At 34.9% G+C, this 20483-nt stretch overlaps 1 protein-coding gene, 1 long non-coding RNA gene and 1 pseudogene across 2 annotated transcripts; all 3 read right to left on the minus strand.

Moving 5' to 3' along the window:
* Positions 1-5336: 5336 nt before the first annotated feature.
* Positions 5337-9746, minus strand: LOC106373844 (annotated as a pseudogene).
* Positions 9747-9965: 219 nt separating this feature from the next.
* LOC106376950 (subtilisin-like protease SBT3.13) lies at positions 9966-13675 on the minus strand. Its single transcript, XM_013817093.3, has 9 exons — positions 13506-13675; positions 13320-13411; positions 13007-13104; positions 12133-12615; positions 11560-11936; positions 11212-11468; positions 10997-11111; positions 10720-10912; positions 9966-10645 (listed from the first exon to the last, which is right to left on the minus strand). The coding sequence occupies exons 1-9, from the start codon at positions 13626-13628 to the stop codon at positions 10083-10085; spliced, it is 2301 nt and encodes a 766-aa protein (XP_013672547.2). The 5' UTR covers positions 13629-13675; the 3' UTR covers positions 9966-10082.
* Positions 13676-17370: 3695 nt separating this feature from the next.
* On the minus strand, positions 17371-19201 carry LOC125591898. The gene is made up of 5 exons (XR_007327895.1): positions 18678-19201; positions 18357-18426; positions 18024-18162; positions 17749-17824; positions 17371-17643 (listed from the first exon to the last, which is right to left on the minus strand). It is a non-coding gene; the product is annotated as an uncharacterized LOC125591898 (long non-coding RNA).
* Between the last annotated feature and the right edge of the window lie 1282 nt (positions 19202-20483).

The raw sequence follows: 20483 nt of genomic DNA on the forward strand, positions 1-20483 counted from the left end.
ATTTGGAGTCTTGCTCCAGTTCGGATATGCCCCGTCGTAGTAACCCTTAATCGTTTTCGAAACGCTCCGGCCAACACGGTTATTAGCCCCAAACCTGAAAGGAAAACAATTTAACCGTTAGAAAATAAAAATATTTTAAATTTTTATGTAATAAAAATTAATAACTTACCAATAAGTTCCTCGGGGTCTATCGGGGTCTAGAACATCCAAACCCTCTCGTCCGGGCTGGGCAAGCAAATCCTCTACCGTATATCTCGCGAATGGGGCATATGAAGGCACACGCAAATCCGGATGAACTGCACCTTCTGGGACAGGCTCAGGTGCAGCCGCTGGAGGAGGAGGTGGAGGCATATGCGGTGGAGGCATTTGCGGTGGAGGCATCTGCGGTGGAGGAGGACTCCAAGCAACTCTCTGAGAAGGCTGAGAGTCTGGAACTGCGGTGGAGGATGATGGACCAGAAGACGATGGACCGGAAGAAGATGTACCGGAACCATCGTCGCCAAACAAATCTCTATAACTAGGTGCTCTGGATTTTCTTCTAGGAGCCATCTAAAAAAAATTAAAATAAATTTTATCAGTTACGACATAATAAAAATATTATTCCGTTACCTAACTAATCACCTAAACTAATTACCTAACTAATCACCTAAACTAATTCCGTTACCTAACTAATCACCTAAACTAATTTAAAAAAAAAAAAAAGAGAGAGAGAAGAGAGAGTTTACCTTAGAGAGAGCAAAGGAATTTGGGAGGAATGAGCGAGGCAGCCTCGCTCTCGGCGTCCCCTTATATAGATTAGGATTCGTCGTAAAATCGACGTAAATTTACGACGAAATTACCAGGCCCGCGTTTTTCCATTTACGACGAATTTACCAGGCCCGTGTTTTTTAATTTACGACGAAATTACCAGGCCCGTGTTTTTCGAGTTACGACGAAATTACCAGGCCCGCGTTTTTCCATTTACGACGAAATTACGACGCTTAACCCTAAACACCGAGAATGAAATCCCTAAACCCCAAAGTGACATATCATCTAACATCATATCTTATATCATACTACTTCTTACTCTTTCTTTTAGAAAATATTACAATAGAGAAATCCAACATTTGATACATATATTACATCACTCTAAATCGTTTTCGTTCTCATCACTATCATTACAATCATCATCGTCGCTTCTCTCGAACTCGTCTTCACGTGCTTCATCTGTCGCATCTTCGGGAATATCTTCATATTGAAAGTTTTGCGGGTCGATCAAAAGGATTTCATCAGTTGGTTGTTCTGGTACCTCAACTTCAGTGATAGCGTCTTCTTCTTGCAAGGGCGGTTCTTCTCCAACGACAATGCGTCCACGAGGTGTAACTTTGATAGCAGTTACCCAGTTTATCCCGGAAGTTCGAAGCCGAGGATAAGGAAGGAAGCTAACTTGCTCGGCTTGTGAAGCTAAAATGAAAGGCTCAAATTTGTTGTATCTTCTCCCAAAATTGACATCCACAACACCAAATTTGTTATACCGAATCCCTCGGTTCACAACAGGATCGAACCATTCACATTTGAAGAGGACGCATTTTAGCTTCAATAACCCCGGAAATTCCACTTCAATAATCTCCTGCAATATCCCGTAAAAGTCTGTTTCACCTTTCACACATATTCCGTAGTTACTCGTTGCCCGATGTCTCCCATACTCGTATGTGTGAAAGGTAAATCCTCGTGTGAAATACATAGGTGATGTGGTGACCTTTGCAACTGGACCTTGAACCAATTCATGAAACCATACGGGATAATAAGGATCGTCATAATCAACCTGCAAAAAACATATATATATTCTTAAACACTTACTTAATTAATATAATAGTATGAGATATATTACCTGTGATTTTAACCACTTGACAAAGTGCTTATCTTTACGTGTATCCACATCAGTTGCAGATATTCCTGGTATTGCTTCTTCAACTTGAGATACAAACATCCTGCAAATTGAACAAATAATCAAATCATACATAATTAACTTCAATTCATATAATTAACATTCACAAAAAATTTACCTTTCAAAGTAACGGGTCATTGCATCCTCGCAGTTGAGCAGAATATAAGTGTGGGCACTATGTTTATCTTCTTCACATGACCACCATACTTCTTTCGTTTTACCACCAAACCGTCCAATTTCGCAGAAAATGTCAGGAACACCATCAATTGGATATGATGTCGGTACTCCACCATCATCATATCTTCTAGGAACTCTTTTTCTCGTACGAACAGTTGGAGCAAAGTAGTATGATGTGAAGTTAGATGTTTCGGCTGTCAAACTCCCTGCAACTATTGAACCTTCTACCTTTGCAAGATTTCTTGCTTTCCCCTTCAAATGTTTCATCTGTCGCTCATACGGATACATCCATCCGTTGTGAACAGGTCCACGAAGCAATGCTTCATACGGTAGGTGGACAACTAGATGCTCCATGACGTCAAAAAATGAAGGAGGAAATATCTTCTCCAGGTTGCACAATATGATCGGAATGTTCTGATGAAGTTGTTCGATGACTTCTTCTTTGAACGTACGTGTGCTAAGATCTCTGAAAAATGCTCCGATGGCTGTATATTTTAAAAGGAATCAAATTAATAACATTTCGTAACATAGGTATATATATAAATTTATAATTACCTGCAAGTGCTTCGTGGACATTTGCTGGAAGGAGCTCGGCAAAAGCAAATGGAAGCAGTCGTTGCATAAACACATGACAATCATGACTTTTCATTCCGGAGAACTTTTGACCTCGTTCAATACATCTTGACATATTTGAAACATAACCATCAGGAAACTTAACTTCCGATGCAACCCAGTCAAACAAGGTTGTTTTCGCTGCTGATGACAACCGGAAGATGGGAACAGGAACGTTTCCATTGCTCTTGATATGTAACTCACTTCTTGAGCAAATATCAGGTAAGTCCATCCTTGACTTTTTGTTATCTTTTGTCTTCCCAGGGACGTTAAGTAATGTATTCATGATGTTCTCAAAAAAGTTCTTCTCGATATGCATGACATCCAGATTGTGGCGTAAGAGAAGATCCTTCCAATACGGTAGCTCCCAAAATATACTCTTCTTATGCCAATTGTGAGATACACCATACCCATCAGGCATATTTCCAGGAACATGCCAATTTCCTCCAACCTTAACTGTTTCCTGAGCTCCGTAATAATCAATGTCCGCTTCGATCTGCTGGCCGGTGAGATATGGAGGAGGACTGTCTCTGACAATTTTTTTGTGTCGAAACAATGTCTTGTTTCTTCTGTACGGATGGGCAAGTGGAAGAAACCGACGATGACAATCAAACCAACAACTCTTCCTACCATTCTTCAGTTGAAAAGCATCCGTGGATCCAAGACAATACGGACAAGATAATCTTCCATGTGTTGTCCAGCCAGACAACATCCCATAAGCAGGGAAATCACTTATCGTCCACATCAGAACTGCTCGCATCGTAAAATTGGTTTTCAAGGAACAATCGTACGTCCTCACCCCTTCTGACCACAATTGCTTTAGCTCTTCTATCAACGGTTGAAGAAAAACATCAAGAGACCGTTTTGGATGCTTCGGCCCTGGGATTAATATGGTCAAAAATAGAAATTCTTGTTCCATGCACATATCCGGCGGTAAATTATACGGCGTAAGAATGACTGGCCACAAAGAATATTGTCTACCAGACATTCCAAATGGACTAAATCCATCGGTGCATAACCCAAGATAGACATTCCGAATATTTGTAGCAAAATCTCCGTGTACCTTGTTGAAATGTTTCCACGCTCTTGCGTCTGATGGATGTGCAACCTCACCATCTCTCTGGACATGTTCGGCATGCCACCTCATCGACGCAGCAGTCCTCTCAGATTGATATAATCTTTTCAATCTGTCTGTAATTGGTAGGTACCACATCCTTTGGTACGGTACCCTATTCCTTCCACGGCCTTGCGGTTTGAATCGTGGTTTTTTGCAGAATCGACACTCTTCTAACTTGTCATCTTCCTTCCAGTAGATCATGCAGTTGTCGATGCAAACATCAATCATCTCCGAGGGTAACCCAAGACTATAAACCAATTTCTGAATCTCATAATAAGATTCAGCAGACACGTTGTCTTCTGGCAAATACTCTTTAAACAACTCCGCCCATGCATCCATGCAATTCTCAGGTAAATTATGATCCGTTTTAATATTCATCATCCTAGCTGCTAGAGACAATTTAGAGAGACCTTCTCTACAACCAGTGTAGATTGGTTGATTTGCAGCATCTAGCATTTCATAAAATCTTTTTGCATCCAAATTAGGTTCTTCTACATTTCCAGTTCCATCTGCTATTGTTGTAGTTGTTTCTAAAAATGCATCACTAATCATATCTTGAACCCTATCATGATCTACCATCTGCTCCTCTTGATGATAATTATATTCATTATGCACATGATTCGGTTCTTCATTATGATGAGCATCCTCAAAATTAGCATTACTACTACTAGCTTCATTTCCCCCATAACCCTCTCCATGTTGATACCAAATGTAATACTGTGGTGTAAATCCTCTGTTTACTAAATGATTCCATACAGTTTCACTACGTGCAAATTTCGAATTTTTGCATTTTGAACAGGGGCAGAACATCTTACCGCTTTCCTGCGTGATCGGTGTACAGCCCGCCTGGTGCATGAATGTCTCTAGCCCGTTCAGAAATGCATTCGTCACTCTCCCGTCGGAATCTTTGTGCAAATACATCCAACTTCGTAACTCGTAAATACTACCGCCACCGACCATTTTTTCTACTATTTTTTTTTAAATTTTTTTTTTTTTCCGTTTGTGTCTTGTGAGGAAGAGAGTTGTGTGTTGTGAGGAAGAGAGTTGTGGGAAATGACATATATATAGAGAAATTTTCGAGTTGGGTAGTTGAAATATAACAACGATTTTACAAGGGAAAGTTTACATGGATTTTACATAGTTTTTTTACAACGACTTTACAACGAAACTCGATAAGTTTTTCACCTAAATATAACGGTAACATGATTCGTTGTAATATCGATGTAAAATTTCATTTTCGACGTACTTACGTCGTAATATTACATGGCGTTTACGACGAAATTTGGTTTCGTCGTAATTGCGTTGTTACCCCACCAATTACTATTTCTAAAACAACGATAAGGAACCTGTGTCGTTCGTCTGTCTGCCAATTCAGTGGAACGACAAGGAGAAAGTGGACGGAAGTGCAGCTGGTTTGTACTTGAGAGGAACCTTTGACGATGGTCGGAGGTTTCACTCAAGTATAAACCAACTTCACTTCCCTCCATTTTCTCCTTATCGCTCTACTGAATTGGCAGACAGACGAATGACTCATGTTCGTTATCGTTATCTTCGAAATAGTAATTGGTGGTTCGAGAAGAAGAGAGTTGTGTGTTGTGAGGAAGAGAGTTGTGTGTTGTGAGGAAGAGAGTTGTGGGAAATGACATATATATAGAGAAATATGGTAAGTTTTACATGGATTTTACATGGAAAATTTACAACGCGTTTACAACGAACTTAGGTAAGTTAAAGCACTTTCAATACACGTTTTCACCTTTATGTAACGGTAACATGATTCGTTGTAATGTCGATGTAACGTTTACAACTATTTTGCATTCCACGTACTTTCGTCGTAAACTTACATTAACTTTACGACGAATACATTTCGTCGTAAATTACCATCGAGTTTACGACGAAGTCATGTCGCGTCGTAATTGCGTTGTAAAGCTTATGTAAATTTACGAGGAAATAATTTCCTCGTAAAATACCGTTGTTACTGCTACGTTTTCTTGTAGTGAGAAGCCCTCGCGCAATACCATTGATAATATCAAATCTCATTTGCCAATTTAGCATACATATTCTGGTTTCATCTGCATATCGTTCACAACAGAATCAATTCAATTATTAATGTATGGCTGTTATCAGGTTCATCAAGACAATGAGACATGGCCACATAACAGCCATACATTAATAACTGAATTGATTATGTTGTGAGATGAAACCAGAAGCTGTATGCTAATTGGCAAATGATGATCTTGATCTACGAGTACTTGGAGAATCGACTCTCATCTCTTTGGCTATGATAACAGCCATACATTAATACTTTTAGAAAATCCACGAAAAGCCATGAAATGAAAAATTGGCTATTTGTATGTAAACAGTGGCAAAAAAGTTTAAAAAATCATAAAATAAAATGTTTTCAAAATATCCAAAATTTGACCATGAATATTTCGTGAAAAAAAACTATAACAAAATAAGTGGCTAAAACCACAAAATAGGAGATAAATTGTTATAAATCTACCTTGTAAACAACACCAAAGTCAGCTTCTCCGATCTTGTTACAATCAGAAAAATGTTCGGTGGCTGTGAGAACAGCTTCAAACTCCATCAATGGAAGTTCTAAATCTTCTTCTTCGTTCTCTCCAGAGAATTTTTTCTGTCTTGGTAATACCATCCCCTAGGGTGAACCTAACCACGTTCATTAGAATTTGGTTTTTCACTTGACATTTGAACACGTAAAGGATAAGAAAATAAAATAAAAATTACTGAAAATTAAATAAAAGTGAAGATTATTACTGATTTACCTATAGGTGTTTTTTAATTTAAAAGAGCCTTATTTACCTATAGGTGTTGCAGTTGTCTTTGCTTGCTTCTGTCTTTTCTTCCAAAAGCAGAACACGATAACACACAGAATAAGCATAAGGCCGACTCCTATACTCTAACTTATTAATTTTATGTCTCTCTCCTCGTCCGAGGAAAGAACTGCAAAGAATCGTGTCAAAATTTGAAAGCTATTAAGTTGACCAACACGATTTTTCCGCATGAATGGCTATATCACTCATTAAAAGCAAAAGTTAGTCGACTTCGACAGGTTAAGAAATTAGTATGACTGTATGAGACCGCGACGTGAAGAAAGAAAACAAAAACTATATGTATTACAGTATGTCTTATAGGTCGTTGTCGTATAACATCTCTTGTGTTTGCAAAAAAAAAATTGTTTGCTTAAATTTTGGTGTTTGCAGAATTATCTCATGCATTTTACCTTCTTGAGAATTCATAATCATAATCATACATATTATTTATTCCGTTTCATTTTAAGTATGGTTATAAACTTTAAAAGATTTTTTATTATAACTGTTATTTTATATTTTTATATGAATAATAGTTTTTTTCTACTTTTATCCCTATTTCTTATTTTATTAATTAAAAATTCAAATAAAATTATTTATTAGTTAAGAATTTAATGATTTTAAATATGTGACAAGAACTTTAAATGACATATAAAATTAAAATGAAATAAAGGGAGTACTAGTTATTAGCCAGCTCGTTTCATGGATGATTCATATTTAAATATTTTTATTTAGTTGACCAACATAATAATATTTTTTCATGATTTTTATTTCTACTAGTATTATCCATGCATGTAAAGTGCGGGCTAACTACTGTATATCTTTTCTTTTTGAAGGAAGCATTTTGTATCTTATAAAATGATATATTTTGCATCTAATAACTTCTACATCCACTATTATTTTTTTTTGTCAACATCACTATAAAATTTTTAGCATAATATTTCCATACAAATTTGCTATCAATTTATTAGCTATCACTATGTTACTAACTTACTTACATTGTTCAATAAAACTTCTTTTTACTCTATAATATTTGGCCTTTTGTTATTTACTTCTTTGGATGAACAGGTCACATTTGTTATTTTGAATTTTAAAATAAAAGTATAAAATACTTAATTTTAAACTCTTATTCAAGCATTTTCAACTTAACATATATGGACGTAATATTTCCTCTAATTTTTAAAAAAAAAATATGTATAACGAACAAAAATAATTATATACTTAATTAATTAAATAAATTATTTATATATAATTTATTTATACTCTTATTCATTTATTTTAAATTTGGTGAAATATATTTAGGTCACAGTAGATATCTCAGTTTATAATGAGATTGTGATATCCAATTGTTACCTAGATCAACAACAGCCACTTTGACATAAAGATCTTGACCACCGATGGAGTAAGTCCGGATATCAGAGAGGTCTCCGGTCCAAATCACACAACCCAATCCTCCATTTTGAACATCCCCAGCCGCGAACGACGTACAGTCACAATCGCTAAGGCACCTCTCTTTACATTTTTTCGCATCAATCATCCGGTCCACAACAGCCATCTTAGTATCTGGCAGCTTCATATTCTTTAGTAGCGAAAACCCATTTCCACTGCAGCTCAGTGGTGTCCTCCTCACACACCCATCTGATCCTTCTCTCAAGTCCCACTGCTGCCGGTTCTTGGGATCAAACCCTGCAAAACAGTTACATAATTAGGTGACGTGCTTAGGTCGTAATAAGCAATAAGCATAAGGCCCACAGCTTTCATAAATATCGCAGTCGTCCGTTGGTAAAGTCCAGAAAATGTTCCATCCCCATGATGGCGGGATCCACGTGAATCGGTAAAGGTACCCTAACTCACTGATCTTCAATCTCGAGTAGATGCTTTGGTTGGCCATAAGGAACGTGTAAGCGACCTCCTCACTGTTCTCCGTATAATCGTAGACCATGTAGCTTAATCCTTGGACCTCCGGTATGCCACTAAACTCGCTTCCATTCCAGAGATACCAACGCGAGAGTGCCGAGGGTTTGAAGAAACCAAGCTCGAAGACTCCACCGGAAGATACAAGTGTTCTGTTGCTTGAGATTGTGAGAGATTCTGTAGACGACATCATGTTAACAACGATCGAAAGGGTAGGATGAAATAGAATCAAGACGAGAAAGAACGAGAAGGTGTAAGAATGGTGGTATATATTCTGTACACCTTTCATCTTTTTGACGCACGATTGATGAAAATACCTTGCATATATTAATATCGGGTTCCTATTCATATCTTACAATCTTTAGTTACTTTCGCAAGAAAATTTGAAATTAATTAATTATCATCACGAACCTAGCAGACAAGCAAAATGTTGTGTTTCATATTCCATGACTTTTTCACCCTTTCAATCAATTCATTTCCGCGAACCTTTTTATATCATTGGTCTACATTTTTAAATTTACGCTTTAGTTCTCACGCTGCGAAACATAGCATGTGTTCTTCTCAGTGAGAAAAAAAAGAGCATGTGTTCTTCTAAAGAACATAGCATATGGTGTTCGGCAGCTTGTATGGTGTTCTCAAGAGCATCATACGATCCATTCAAAGTTTATTGAAAACATTTCGTACAATTTCTTCAACGATTATGGAATATTAAATTTAGGATCCGAGTGGTTTCTCCTCTGTCACCTGCAAACGTGGTTCTTTGGCATTTTAAGCTAGCTTTGCGTTGTAAACAGTTGCAGGTAGATAAATAAATGTAAAATTATTTTCAAACAATATTTGAAAATTTAAAATTTAATTTTTAGATTGAAATATTATAAATAAAAATTTAAAATAAATTTTAGATTTTAATTTATATTCACTAACAATGTCAGAATTTATATTATAAAAACTTTAAACCAAGAATATTCTATAATATTTAAGCAAAAAAAAACTGCTCATGCATGCACGGTCGTAGCCTGGTAGGGCATTGATCAGTTCCATTAGTTGGCCGTAAAGTATAAACTGCCATGTGTTACGGTTTGGTTGCTCTGGGGGATGAGTGTGTCAAAACATGTAACATTTATTATTTTCTCCATCAAAAGACAAAAATACACAAAATATTCAATATATATGCAACATATGCAGGAAATGAACTTGGAGTTCTCAGGTCAAACTTAAGACATTAACAAGTCACAACATGACTAATGTTATAGTTAACATATGGTTGTAACGAATAAACTAGGAAACTTCACGGTTTTCTTTATATGTGCGTTTGTTGTATAAGGGATTCTAAATTTTTGGTGATTTCATCTTTCTAATTAATAAAGATATTGATTTGACACACTTTGAATTGAAATTTGCAACGAACTTCATAATTAGGAACAAAGCCATGAGCATCGACATGGCTCTTTTAATACATTGAGTCGATCGAAATCGCTTATTATTCAGATAATTTTGAGTTTCTTTGCTAAACCTTGATCATAATCTTTGTCTGAACAGAGACAGGGATCTTAACATCATGAACACCATCAGTCCATGTCAAGCTTCCAAAGAAGTAACCAGTGTTGACTTTATGGCTCGTTTTAGCCTTCACCTTGAAAGTGAGCACTCTCTTAGCTGCAGAGCTAAACACGAGTGTGTTCGGTGTGACGGTGAGAGTTATGCCGAGTGGAGACTTAATCACAGCTTTGTAGACTGACTTGATGGGTCCAACATTGGTCACAGTTCTTGTGAGTGTGACTTCTTTTTCAAGATTTGGAATTGTGATTGAAGGTAAGTTCATATCAAGAATTGATGGCTTAGGATTTGGACACTTGGTAATTTTACCAACCATTCCAGAAATTGAGGAATCGTTGTAACCAGCAGAACACATATAGTTGATGTAATCTTGAATCCCCATATCGTAGACAAGTCCTGGTTTTGAAGCTCTTTGAGGGTTTACAAGACCTCCTCCATAGTCAAATGGATCTGCAAGCTTCTTGTTTGATCCTTCAGCAAAAATGGGCTCTCCAGATGGACTTGTCCTCCAAGCTTCCAAAAAGAGACAGGTTAGTCAGTTTTGTTTGTGTAGTTAAAGAAGAAAAGGTGAAGAACTAAGCAAGAACCTGTTGTGACCAAAGCTGATCTAACTGCAGCAGGAGACCAGTTAGGGTGCAGAGACTTGAGGAGAGCTATGATTCCAGAAACAACAGGAGTCGACATCGATGTCCCTGTATCTAGTCCAAATCCATCATGTTCTCTAGAATCAAACGGACTTAATGCCGCGAGTATGCTCACACCAGGAGCTGCTATATCAGGCTACATAGTGTAAAATGTGATAAATGATCTAGTTTCAACTTTTGAAGTAAACAACATAGACCAGAGACATAACGGCTTTGTAACCTTGAGAATGGCTGGTGAAACTGAGTTTGGCCCTCTACATGAGAATGCAGCAACCTTTGTTGTTGCAGGCAAACCTGTTAATGTCGTAGCCGAGTTTATTCTCACCGTAGGAGATCTGTGATTAGACTTTGGATCAATAATATTTATAGATAAAAAAAAAAAGAGAGAGAGATGTGACATTATAAACAGAGTTTATTTGCTTCAAGATAGAGGACCTGGTGGTACGTATGTATTGTAAAATGTCGGTTCCAAGCTCGTAATCTGCAAAAATGCACGCAAAAGAATGGCACCGTTGAAGTAGATCGTCAGGCTTTTGGGAAAAGATGACTCCTGCTACACCTTTCAATGTAATTGGAGTGGTACTATCGAAAACAAGAACTGTTTTCCCCTTCATATCAACATTATCATGACTGCTTGAGTCCAGGAAGGCTAAACCGGTTGAAATCTCCGGTCCAGTGTACAGAGATTCAGCCTAGTTAGACACCAACAAGTTAAAATAGCTCCAGACTTTAAACTATAATTGTTGTTTAGGTTTTTGGGTAATAAAAGGTATTAAAACTTACAAAGAAGGTTTGATTATTCCCAAGAGTGATCTTGGTAGGAAAAGACCGGTCGAGAGTAGTAGCAGCAACGGTCAAAAACCAAGGAGCAACATTGACAATAGTCTGAGCACCAGGCCCAGCGTTACCTGCCGCAGCAACAACTGGAATCCCTTTAGCCACCGCGTGAAAAGCCCCGATATAGCTGCGCTTATCAACCTCTGAATCCTCTGGAATACCACCGCCAATAGAAACGGACAAAACATCAACCCCATCATGTATAGCATCATCAAAAGCCTTCCACATATCAGCAGTTGTACACCCTCCAGCAGGTTCTACTCCGTTCCAACACGCCTTGTATGCGGCTATCCGGGCCTTAGGAGCACCACCTCGGACCGTGCCTGACAAGGGAACAAGGTTATGTCTTATTAAACCTATACCTTGACTCCTAAATTAGCTTATATCAGGGACAGATCAATACATTTATTATCAATTAGTTTTATGTTGGAAGTCAATTTTAACTTAAAATATATATAGTGAATACTATCAAAAGTTTCTGTTGGCTTGGTTTAGTCTCAACTACTACTTATCATATACCTTGGGCTAGACCATAGTAGCTTGCATTGGAGACGAATGAGCCTCCGGCCATTGTGGCTGTATGCGTGCCGTGACCGATTATATCTCTGCTGGATTTGAAATCTTGGATTATGGTTCGGTTGAATTTTCCTCCCATCTCGGCTAGTAGGCCGCTTACGTAGTACTTAGCTCCTATTAGCTTTTTGTTGCAATGAATTGTGGCGTTAAACTTTTCTCCTGATACACATTTTCCTCTCCAACGCTTAGGTATTGGTCCAAGGCCTTGATCGTTGAATACCTTTGACTCTGGCCATATTCCACTATCTATGACGCCGATGATAGCTTCACTGCCCATGTTGGTGTCATGAAGAAGACCTTTTACAGATGTTGATGAAGAGGAAGAAAAAGGTGTTGAAATTTGAGAGAGGCCAAGGTGGTCCCAAGTTCTTGTGGTTTGCAGTTTCAGAATCCGGTTTGGTATAACATGGATTACTTCTGGATGCTCTGTGTTTATATTACAAGATTCCGGTTTGAAAACCAAAGTCGTTAGTGCTCAAAGATATGAAATTGGGCAATTCTATCAAACACTCATTTTGAAATTTTTGTTACAAAAATAGTCGATAAGGAAAATGACCAAAATATACTCTTTTTTATTTTGAAATTTTAATTTTAATTTGTTTATTTTTTAAAATTTGAAACCTTATACTCAAAACTATACCCATTAACTCTAAACTCTAAATCTAAATTAGTTAACCCTATGGTATAAATATATTTTCACCTTTTAATAAAAAAAATTTTGGTCATTTTTTTATTGAAAACTATTTTTGTAACAAAAACTTAAAAATGACTATTCTATGAAATTTTCACATATGTGTGTATGGGTTTTGATGAGTACCTGAGATTTTATTTGCTTGTGTAGATGTAAGAAGTGCTGCGAAACCGGAGAATCCATGTTGATAGATGTAGATCATTGAGTTATATGCGTCTTCTTTGCTATATATAACATGAGAAATTTAAGTGAGAGAAGAACTTATGATAGACAAAAGAAAAAAAGACAGGAGGGCCTAAGTTATGTGAAGACACATATAGCATGACGAATGAGGTTTCTTGGGTGGAAAGAAGAAACAAATATTTGAATGTTTGTTACCTAATGAAGATAAAAGAGATATAGTATAAACAGGTTCAGTAATATCAGTATTAGTAAGTACCTCTCAAGAAGTGATTCAAGCATTTCATGATGAGAAGCCGTAACGAGTTCGGGATCATCGTGTACTCTTTCGCCAAGGTAAACTATATAAACCTGAATTTTAAATTTAGCATTATAAAATTATAAAAACAGTGATAGTATTTAAGAGATGTTCGAAAATAGGGAAAGGTCAGTTTGCGTTACATGCCTTGCTATCATTGTCTAGGGTTTTTGCAGATGCAAGAAAACTCAGCTCCGTGTTAAGAAATAGAACCAAAGAACATGCGAACAGAAGCACAAGTTTGTAAGTGTGTAAAGTGTTCTTCTCCATTTTCTTAAGTGAGAAGTGTGTGTGTGTGTGGCACTGAAACCTCTGTAGGTGGTTATTATATATATAGAATTATATTTCACTCGTGTTTCAACTCACGGTTCATGACCCCACCTCAAGCACATTATTGGTGGTGGAGTTTTGGTTTAAGATTCAAAATCGATTTGGTTCAAGTTTGAGATGGATGTCTAATTCAAAACAAAGTCACTTTGATATGATTTTTGTGCTGGCTTATGTTTGGTTTTACGATCTATCATCACTTTCATATAAAATTGTATTAATTTTTGGGTCTGTTTGGGGACAAAAATATGATTCGAGTCAAACCTGGTATATGGCCGGGTTATGTCAAGTCAGACCGGTTTTGTCTCTTATGTATACCACCAACACGTGTTGCTTGCTCGCCTTTTGGTGTACCTAAAACTATATACATCTTGAATGTGTTTTCGAATCTTCGTAGATAAAATGGTGACCACAATTAGTTGAATATATCTTTTAATAATTGGATTCTCAAAAGATGTGGAAATATGAAACACGCGACATTTCTTTCATCATGTTTGAAAAGAAAGAAAAATGATTCTTAATTTTCTTTTAGTTTTAGAACATTGTAGAGATAGTTAATCATGATGTTGGTAGAATTCTTCCGAAGGAAACGGAGGTCTCGTGCTACTCGCAGTCGATTCAACCATCTGCGGTAACGGACCCTGTTAAATAGCAATCTATCTAAGCTCATCTAATCTATTAATTTAGAGTCCTATTTTTTATCTATTTAAAAAGTTATCATTTAAGTTTTGGATCTATTCATTTTTCATTAGAAACAAATATAACAATCCTTATAATTTGTTTATACAATATAATGCAATATATAACATGTTTGAGCATTATTCTTTTCTAATACACTAACCATAATTAACCAATATGTTATACTCATCAATTATCTAAACAATTTGCATGCCAAATACTCAATTTACAGCAATTACTCATCTTTACAAAATATGCAACCATATAGTTTTGTTATTGTTAAAAACTAATACCCGATCTTACTCATGTTCTAACCTTGGTGACTATGACAAGAAACTTTTCACTTCTTACAAAATATACGACCATATGACAACAAACTCTTCACGTCTAACCTTAAGTGACCTATGCACTTTCAAATATTCTCCTTCATTATTATTTTGTTCTTTAATCCTTTCCTCTTTAGTGGTCCAATAAATTCATTTTATAAAAAGTTAATAATGTAGCAAAAAAAATTTATATATGCTCTTTCATTTTACCAATGCTAAACAATATATACATTTCATTTGCCATGTTACTAAGACTGGGTGTTTGTTTTAGTCAAAAAAACAGACTGGGTGTTTGTATATATCTCGCATGGCTGCTTGTGTTCGGGTTAAAGTGACAATGTCAATGACAATTTATATTATCTTATATTATAATTAAAATAAATATAAAAATGGATATTTCCATGTTTGTTTGAACTTCCTAGATTACTGCAAAATATTTGAAAATTTTAACTGCATTGTTTGAGTACAAATCGCAACAACAAATGCCAAATATTTGAAAATATTTGTAAAGAAACCATTAAGATTTGTAAATAAAATGTTTAGATTTTTCCTATTTAAAGTATATTCCAATATCTTTTAATTATAGTCTATTGCTTTTTTTAATAAAAAATAATCAAACTAATATAATATTATAATATATGAAGAAGGCTTGAGGATTTAACTAATACAAATATGAATAAGAGTACGACAGAGAAGAGATGGCTCACATTGTGGTTATGCTATGTCGTGTTCGCCACCATCCCCCTCGCCACAGACCTCACATGAGCCAAATTATAACATACTTCATCCTTTCTCTTCTCTTAGGAGTCAGCCATTAATCTTTTTTCTTAACGTTGCAAAATATAGTCTGAAGGATATATGTTAATAATTTTGTGTGAAAAACAAGCAGATTCTGCATGCTTTAGAAGGAAACGTATCACTATCAGAAATTCACTAATGGATGAAACCGGGTCAAAGCAATGTATACAGCTCATATAAAGGGAGCATTGACTTAGACTCGAGCCAATACAATACAATGATGAAATTAAGAAGTTTAGGAAAATGGCACTTGCAACTCATGTACAACCTGTGAGTATGGACTGTACCCGTCGAGTTCTAGCAACGAGGTAAAACAGCCAGTTAAGGTTATAGTTAACCGTCTCTTTAAATCAAGGAGTTTGCAAGTTTTTTGGATTCTTATTTTTTAATTAACTGTAAAGATTTGAAAAAATTGTCTATGAAACCACTATGGTATAAGCATGATGCGTTAAAATATTTTTCTTTTGTTTCTTTCTATAGAAGTTGTGTGATATTATTTTGAATGTTATTTTATCATCTACTCTATTAAAAAAATATCGTGACCTATTGATAAATGTTATGTTCAACTATGTATTTTATTTATTTAAAGAATTATTTTATTATATTAAATTAATATTAAACACAAATATGATTTAAAAACAAATATAAAAATTAAAATTTTCAGAAAAAATTAAAACAAAAAAATTTATCCGCCCTTGTAAAGGGCGGGTAATAATCTAGTAGTCATTTAATTTTGTCTTAGGATTTTTTTTGTGGGTGTTAAAAAATAATTTTGAAACTAAGATAATGGTTTTTCACATAGTTATCTTGCAACAAGAGTTTAACGAAACCTTAAATGTCACAAACACACACATACACGCAGATTATATTCTTTTAGGGTTTGAGACATCCAATTTAATACTATCTGGAAATTAAATATATAAAGTAATTAAATACATAAAAACTATATTAGAAAATAAATATTTTATCATGGTAACAAATTCTAAATGAAAAACAGTGTCTGAACACTTTTTTTTGGTAAAAGATTGTTTCTGCATGAATTCAACACTTGACCTCCAACACTAAATGTTGACTATGATGCCAGCTTAGTTATCGATATTTTAGCAAGCAAATCACATGTAAAATAGGCAAACATAATGTATGTGCAATCTTTTGCTGAAAATACGAATTACGTTTACACATACATTACTCACCATTATCTTAAATTGTTGAAAAAGGACAAACATTCATTATTATAATAGTGCAATCCACTTAGGCTTTCACACATGATAGGGGTTAGAAATATGGTAAAGCTAAAATCTGTCCCATCACAACTTAAAATATTCTTAATTCTAGATTTTTTACCTGTACAAATATAGTTGTTTCTTTTAATAAAAAAAAAGATTCAATTATTTAGCTTTGTGTCAGCGATATCATTTAAATGTGTTGAATTTTAATTAAAAAATCTTGAGTTGATGAGATTACTTGCGTTTATCTGAGTTGGAACTGGTACAAATGAGGTTTGTCCATTGCAAGATGATGTATGAGAGTGAGAAAAAAAGAGAGAAATGTTGAAAGAAAGGGTGAAGTCATGATGATGTCTCATGCATGGTGGTAGGGCAATATGTACTATCAAATGGGTTGTCATATGTCGCCTTGTGTCGCCGTTTCATTTCTTCAAATAATTGGAACTTTACTCGTTTTTACATCAACAAAAAATAATGTACCACATGCAGGAATGGAAGTCAAGAGCGTCATCGAACAAAGTATGGCAAGAAGATCTATGGACGATCACAACAGCAACGATGGCTGTTGATTATTCAAAAACTTGTTATTTAAGTTTTTTTCAGGCTTTTACTTTGAATGTGTTCAAACATGTTTTGTGACTTAAGGTAACACAAGAGTATCAAGAATCCATAGGACCATAGCCTGTAGGTTTTTTTATTTTCTACCTCAATCTCACTCTCTCTCTTTCTCAGTGTGTTAAATAAAGCAAAACACATTCTCAGGACACGTCCAGAATCTAGAATTCATAGATAAATAAGAAGCTTTCCTCAAAACTTGAAATCTTATTAGCAAAAAAAAGAAGAAAAAAACTTGAAATCTTTCTTTTTCTTCCCTTCCTCATCACGCTTCCTTTTCTTCGAGTTTCTCTCCTCTTCTCTTGCCTCCTCATACTTTCCAAAAATCAAAAATGTAGACAGAGTTAACAACACTATTTTTTCAATGGCTTTTATCTTGTTATTATTGAACTCACATGTTGTAGTGGTTCTACTACTTACTTGGCAGGTAAAACATTCTCCATGGCCTCCAGTAAACTGATATCCATCTGTCTTTTGCCCCTCTCAGCAAATCAACCTGGTCATATTTACACGCTTGCATAAATTAGCCGCTTGTCATAAATCAAACCGAAAATCGAGGATGTAATACAAAAATAAACGGCTACTTGACCGAACAACTTCAAAAGATCAAATTACTTCTAAAGTTTTAGCCTCATTTCCAACCAACCATGAACTATCAATTGAGTATTTGACAACGACATATTTAAAGTGCCTACCAATTCCTTTAGTAAACAAATGTTTGGTAAGTCCGACATAGATTGCTTACCCTTTTCGCTCCCGGCTTGTCTTGAGTGCCAGTTTTAATAACGTATGTGTGTGGTTCCCAACACTGTTCCAGAAGCAATTCTTAAGTACCTTCAGGTTTTTTTTAAAAGGACAGTATTAAAGCATGTTTATTGCAATAACCCCTAAGTAGGTTCTTAGTCAATATTTTAGTATTAAAATTAAGTTAAGAGTTAATGTTAAAAAACACCTAATTTTGGACCTTCAATGCTAGTTTATTAAGTTAAGGGTTCTTAAAAAAAATTAAATTTTAAATAACTACTCACCTGGTTTGCTTTGCGTCCAAGACTCATCTGCTTCTGAAACAGAAACTTGATCTTCTCCCTCCCAATGCTTCTGAAACAGAAACAAAAAGAGAAACAGAATACATTCAAACAAGTTCAACAGAAACATAACAACAACTCCAAACTCGACATACTTCTGAAGAGAAACATTACATAATCAGAACAACGAACACACAACTTAAACAAACAGAAATACCCTAAGCAACCCACTTAAAGCACTGCAATAAACATGCTCTTAAAAACCAAACAATAAGAGCTAACAATAAAATACTGCTCGACATCAATTAAAATTGGGTTTCCTACTTGATATAGAGCCCTATCGGATTCCTTTCTCTTCAATTGCATTCGGTGTCTCTGTGCCAGTTGGAGTGCTGAAAAAGGGAAAAACTTTCAGTTTCATACTTGGATATTATATAATAAAAAATCCTACTATATAAAAGGGACTAAATCCCTACTTTCTAAGCCTTGCCACATAGGCAAAATATTGTGAACCAATCAAGATGCCATGTCATCCGGACTTGAGTTTGAGTTAAAAAAAAATAAGCTATTTTCGGAGCCCATTCGACCCATTTCGAAGCCTATTCCCGAGCCACTCTCTCATAAGCATAATCCCGTGTTCTAAACATCCTGTGTTAAATTTTTTAAAACACTCATATCTTAGAAATAGTTTAGAAAATATCTTTATATAAATGTTTTTTTCTTGAATAATATTTAACTATAATTTTTTGTATCTTCTTAACTTTTATAATAAAAATATTGTTTTCAGATAGCAACAAAATATATATAAAAATTATCTTATTTTTCAATTTTTGATAATTTTATTATATTATTTTAGAATCAATTATTTAATATTAATATAACATATAAATTTTATATGATTAAAATAAAATTCTTTTTTAATTATATATAAAATTCATTAAGGGTATTGTTTTAATTAACACATTAGCGAATCACTTAGAAATTAATAATAAATCAATAACCTATCTAAAAGTCTAAAACCTAATAAAATATGAAAAATAAGAAAAACTAACTAAATTTTAATATAAAATAGAAATTTAATATTACTAAAATAAAATTTATTTTTAATATATATATAATATTAATTAAGGGTATTTTTTTAATTAATAAATTAGTGACTTAGCTAAAAATAAATAATAAATCAATGACTTAGCTAAAACCTAATAAAAACATGACAAATAAGCAAATTTACTAAAATTATGGATAATATGAAATATGATTGATTCTTTAATACAAAATTAAAATAAGAGTTTTGTTAAATCAAAAATAAGTTTGTCGTATCGGTGTTACAAAAAAAAACAATAATTAATAGTGTCGTAGGAATTATGTATTTTCCATTAGCGAATAAAATTGAAGTAGATTGTTGGAGGATATCTCAACGTATAGACGAGATTATGGAGATTGATATGGGAGTTGAAGTAACGGACACAACTGTTCCTCCGCAAAGAAACGCTCTTGCTAGACATCCTGAATAAAATGAAAGAGATATATATGAACTTGGCTTTGTGTTAATGGATGGTGACTTTCCAATGTTGTTTTGAGCAAGGGCCAATATACACGCACCAAATCACCACTGCAAGCGGAAGCTGAAGGTTTGCTATGGGCAATGCAAGTGATACTGAAGTTTGGACACAAAGAGATGGTCTTTCAATCAACTGTGAACAACTGGTTATACTCATTCAAAAGGAGGAAGACTGGCCTGCTTTGGACTCGGAGCTAGACGAAATACATGCTGTATCTAAATAATTTTCTGAACTTTCTATTGCTTATATTCTTAGATCTTTAAAATTCTGTACGAATAGCCTAGCAAAAGGTGTCCGATCACGCGCATCTCGATCAGCTTTTGTAAACCCTTTTGCACCAAGTTGGCTAGCCCCACAAGTTAGCATGAGGGTGCCAAAAAAGAGAATAAAGTTGAAAGTGAAACTAAATATTCCAATGAACAAATTTATAAGAAGTTCATATTTATGTGGATGTCTATATGGGACAAACAATTTTTTTTAGACAATTATAGAATGTAGTCACGAAAAATCAATCTTAAAATATATAATTAAAAAAAACCATTTAAACAAATCATCAAAATTTTCAATA

This window comes from Brassica napus, chromosome A3, assembly GCF_020379485.1.
Source record: "Brassica napus cultivar Da-Ae chromosome A3, Da-Ae, whole genome shotgun sequence".
NCBI classification, from domain to species: Eukaryota; Viridiplantae; Streptophyta; class Magnoliopsida; order Brassicales; family Brassicaceae; genus Brassica; species Brassica napus.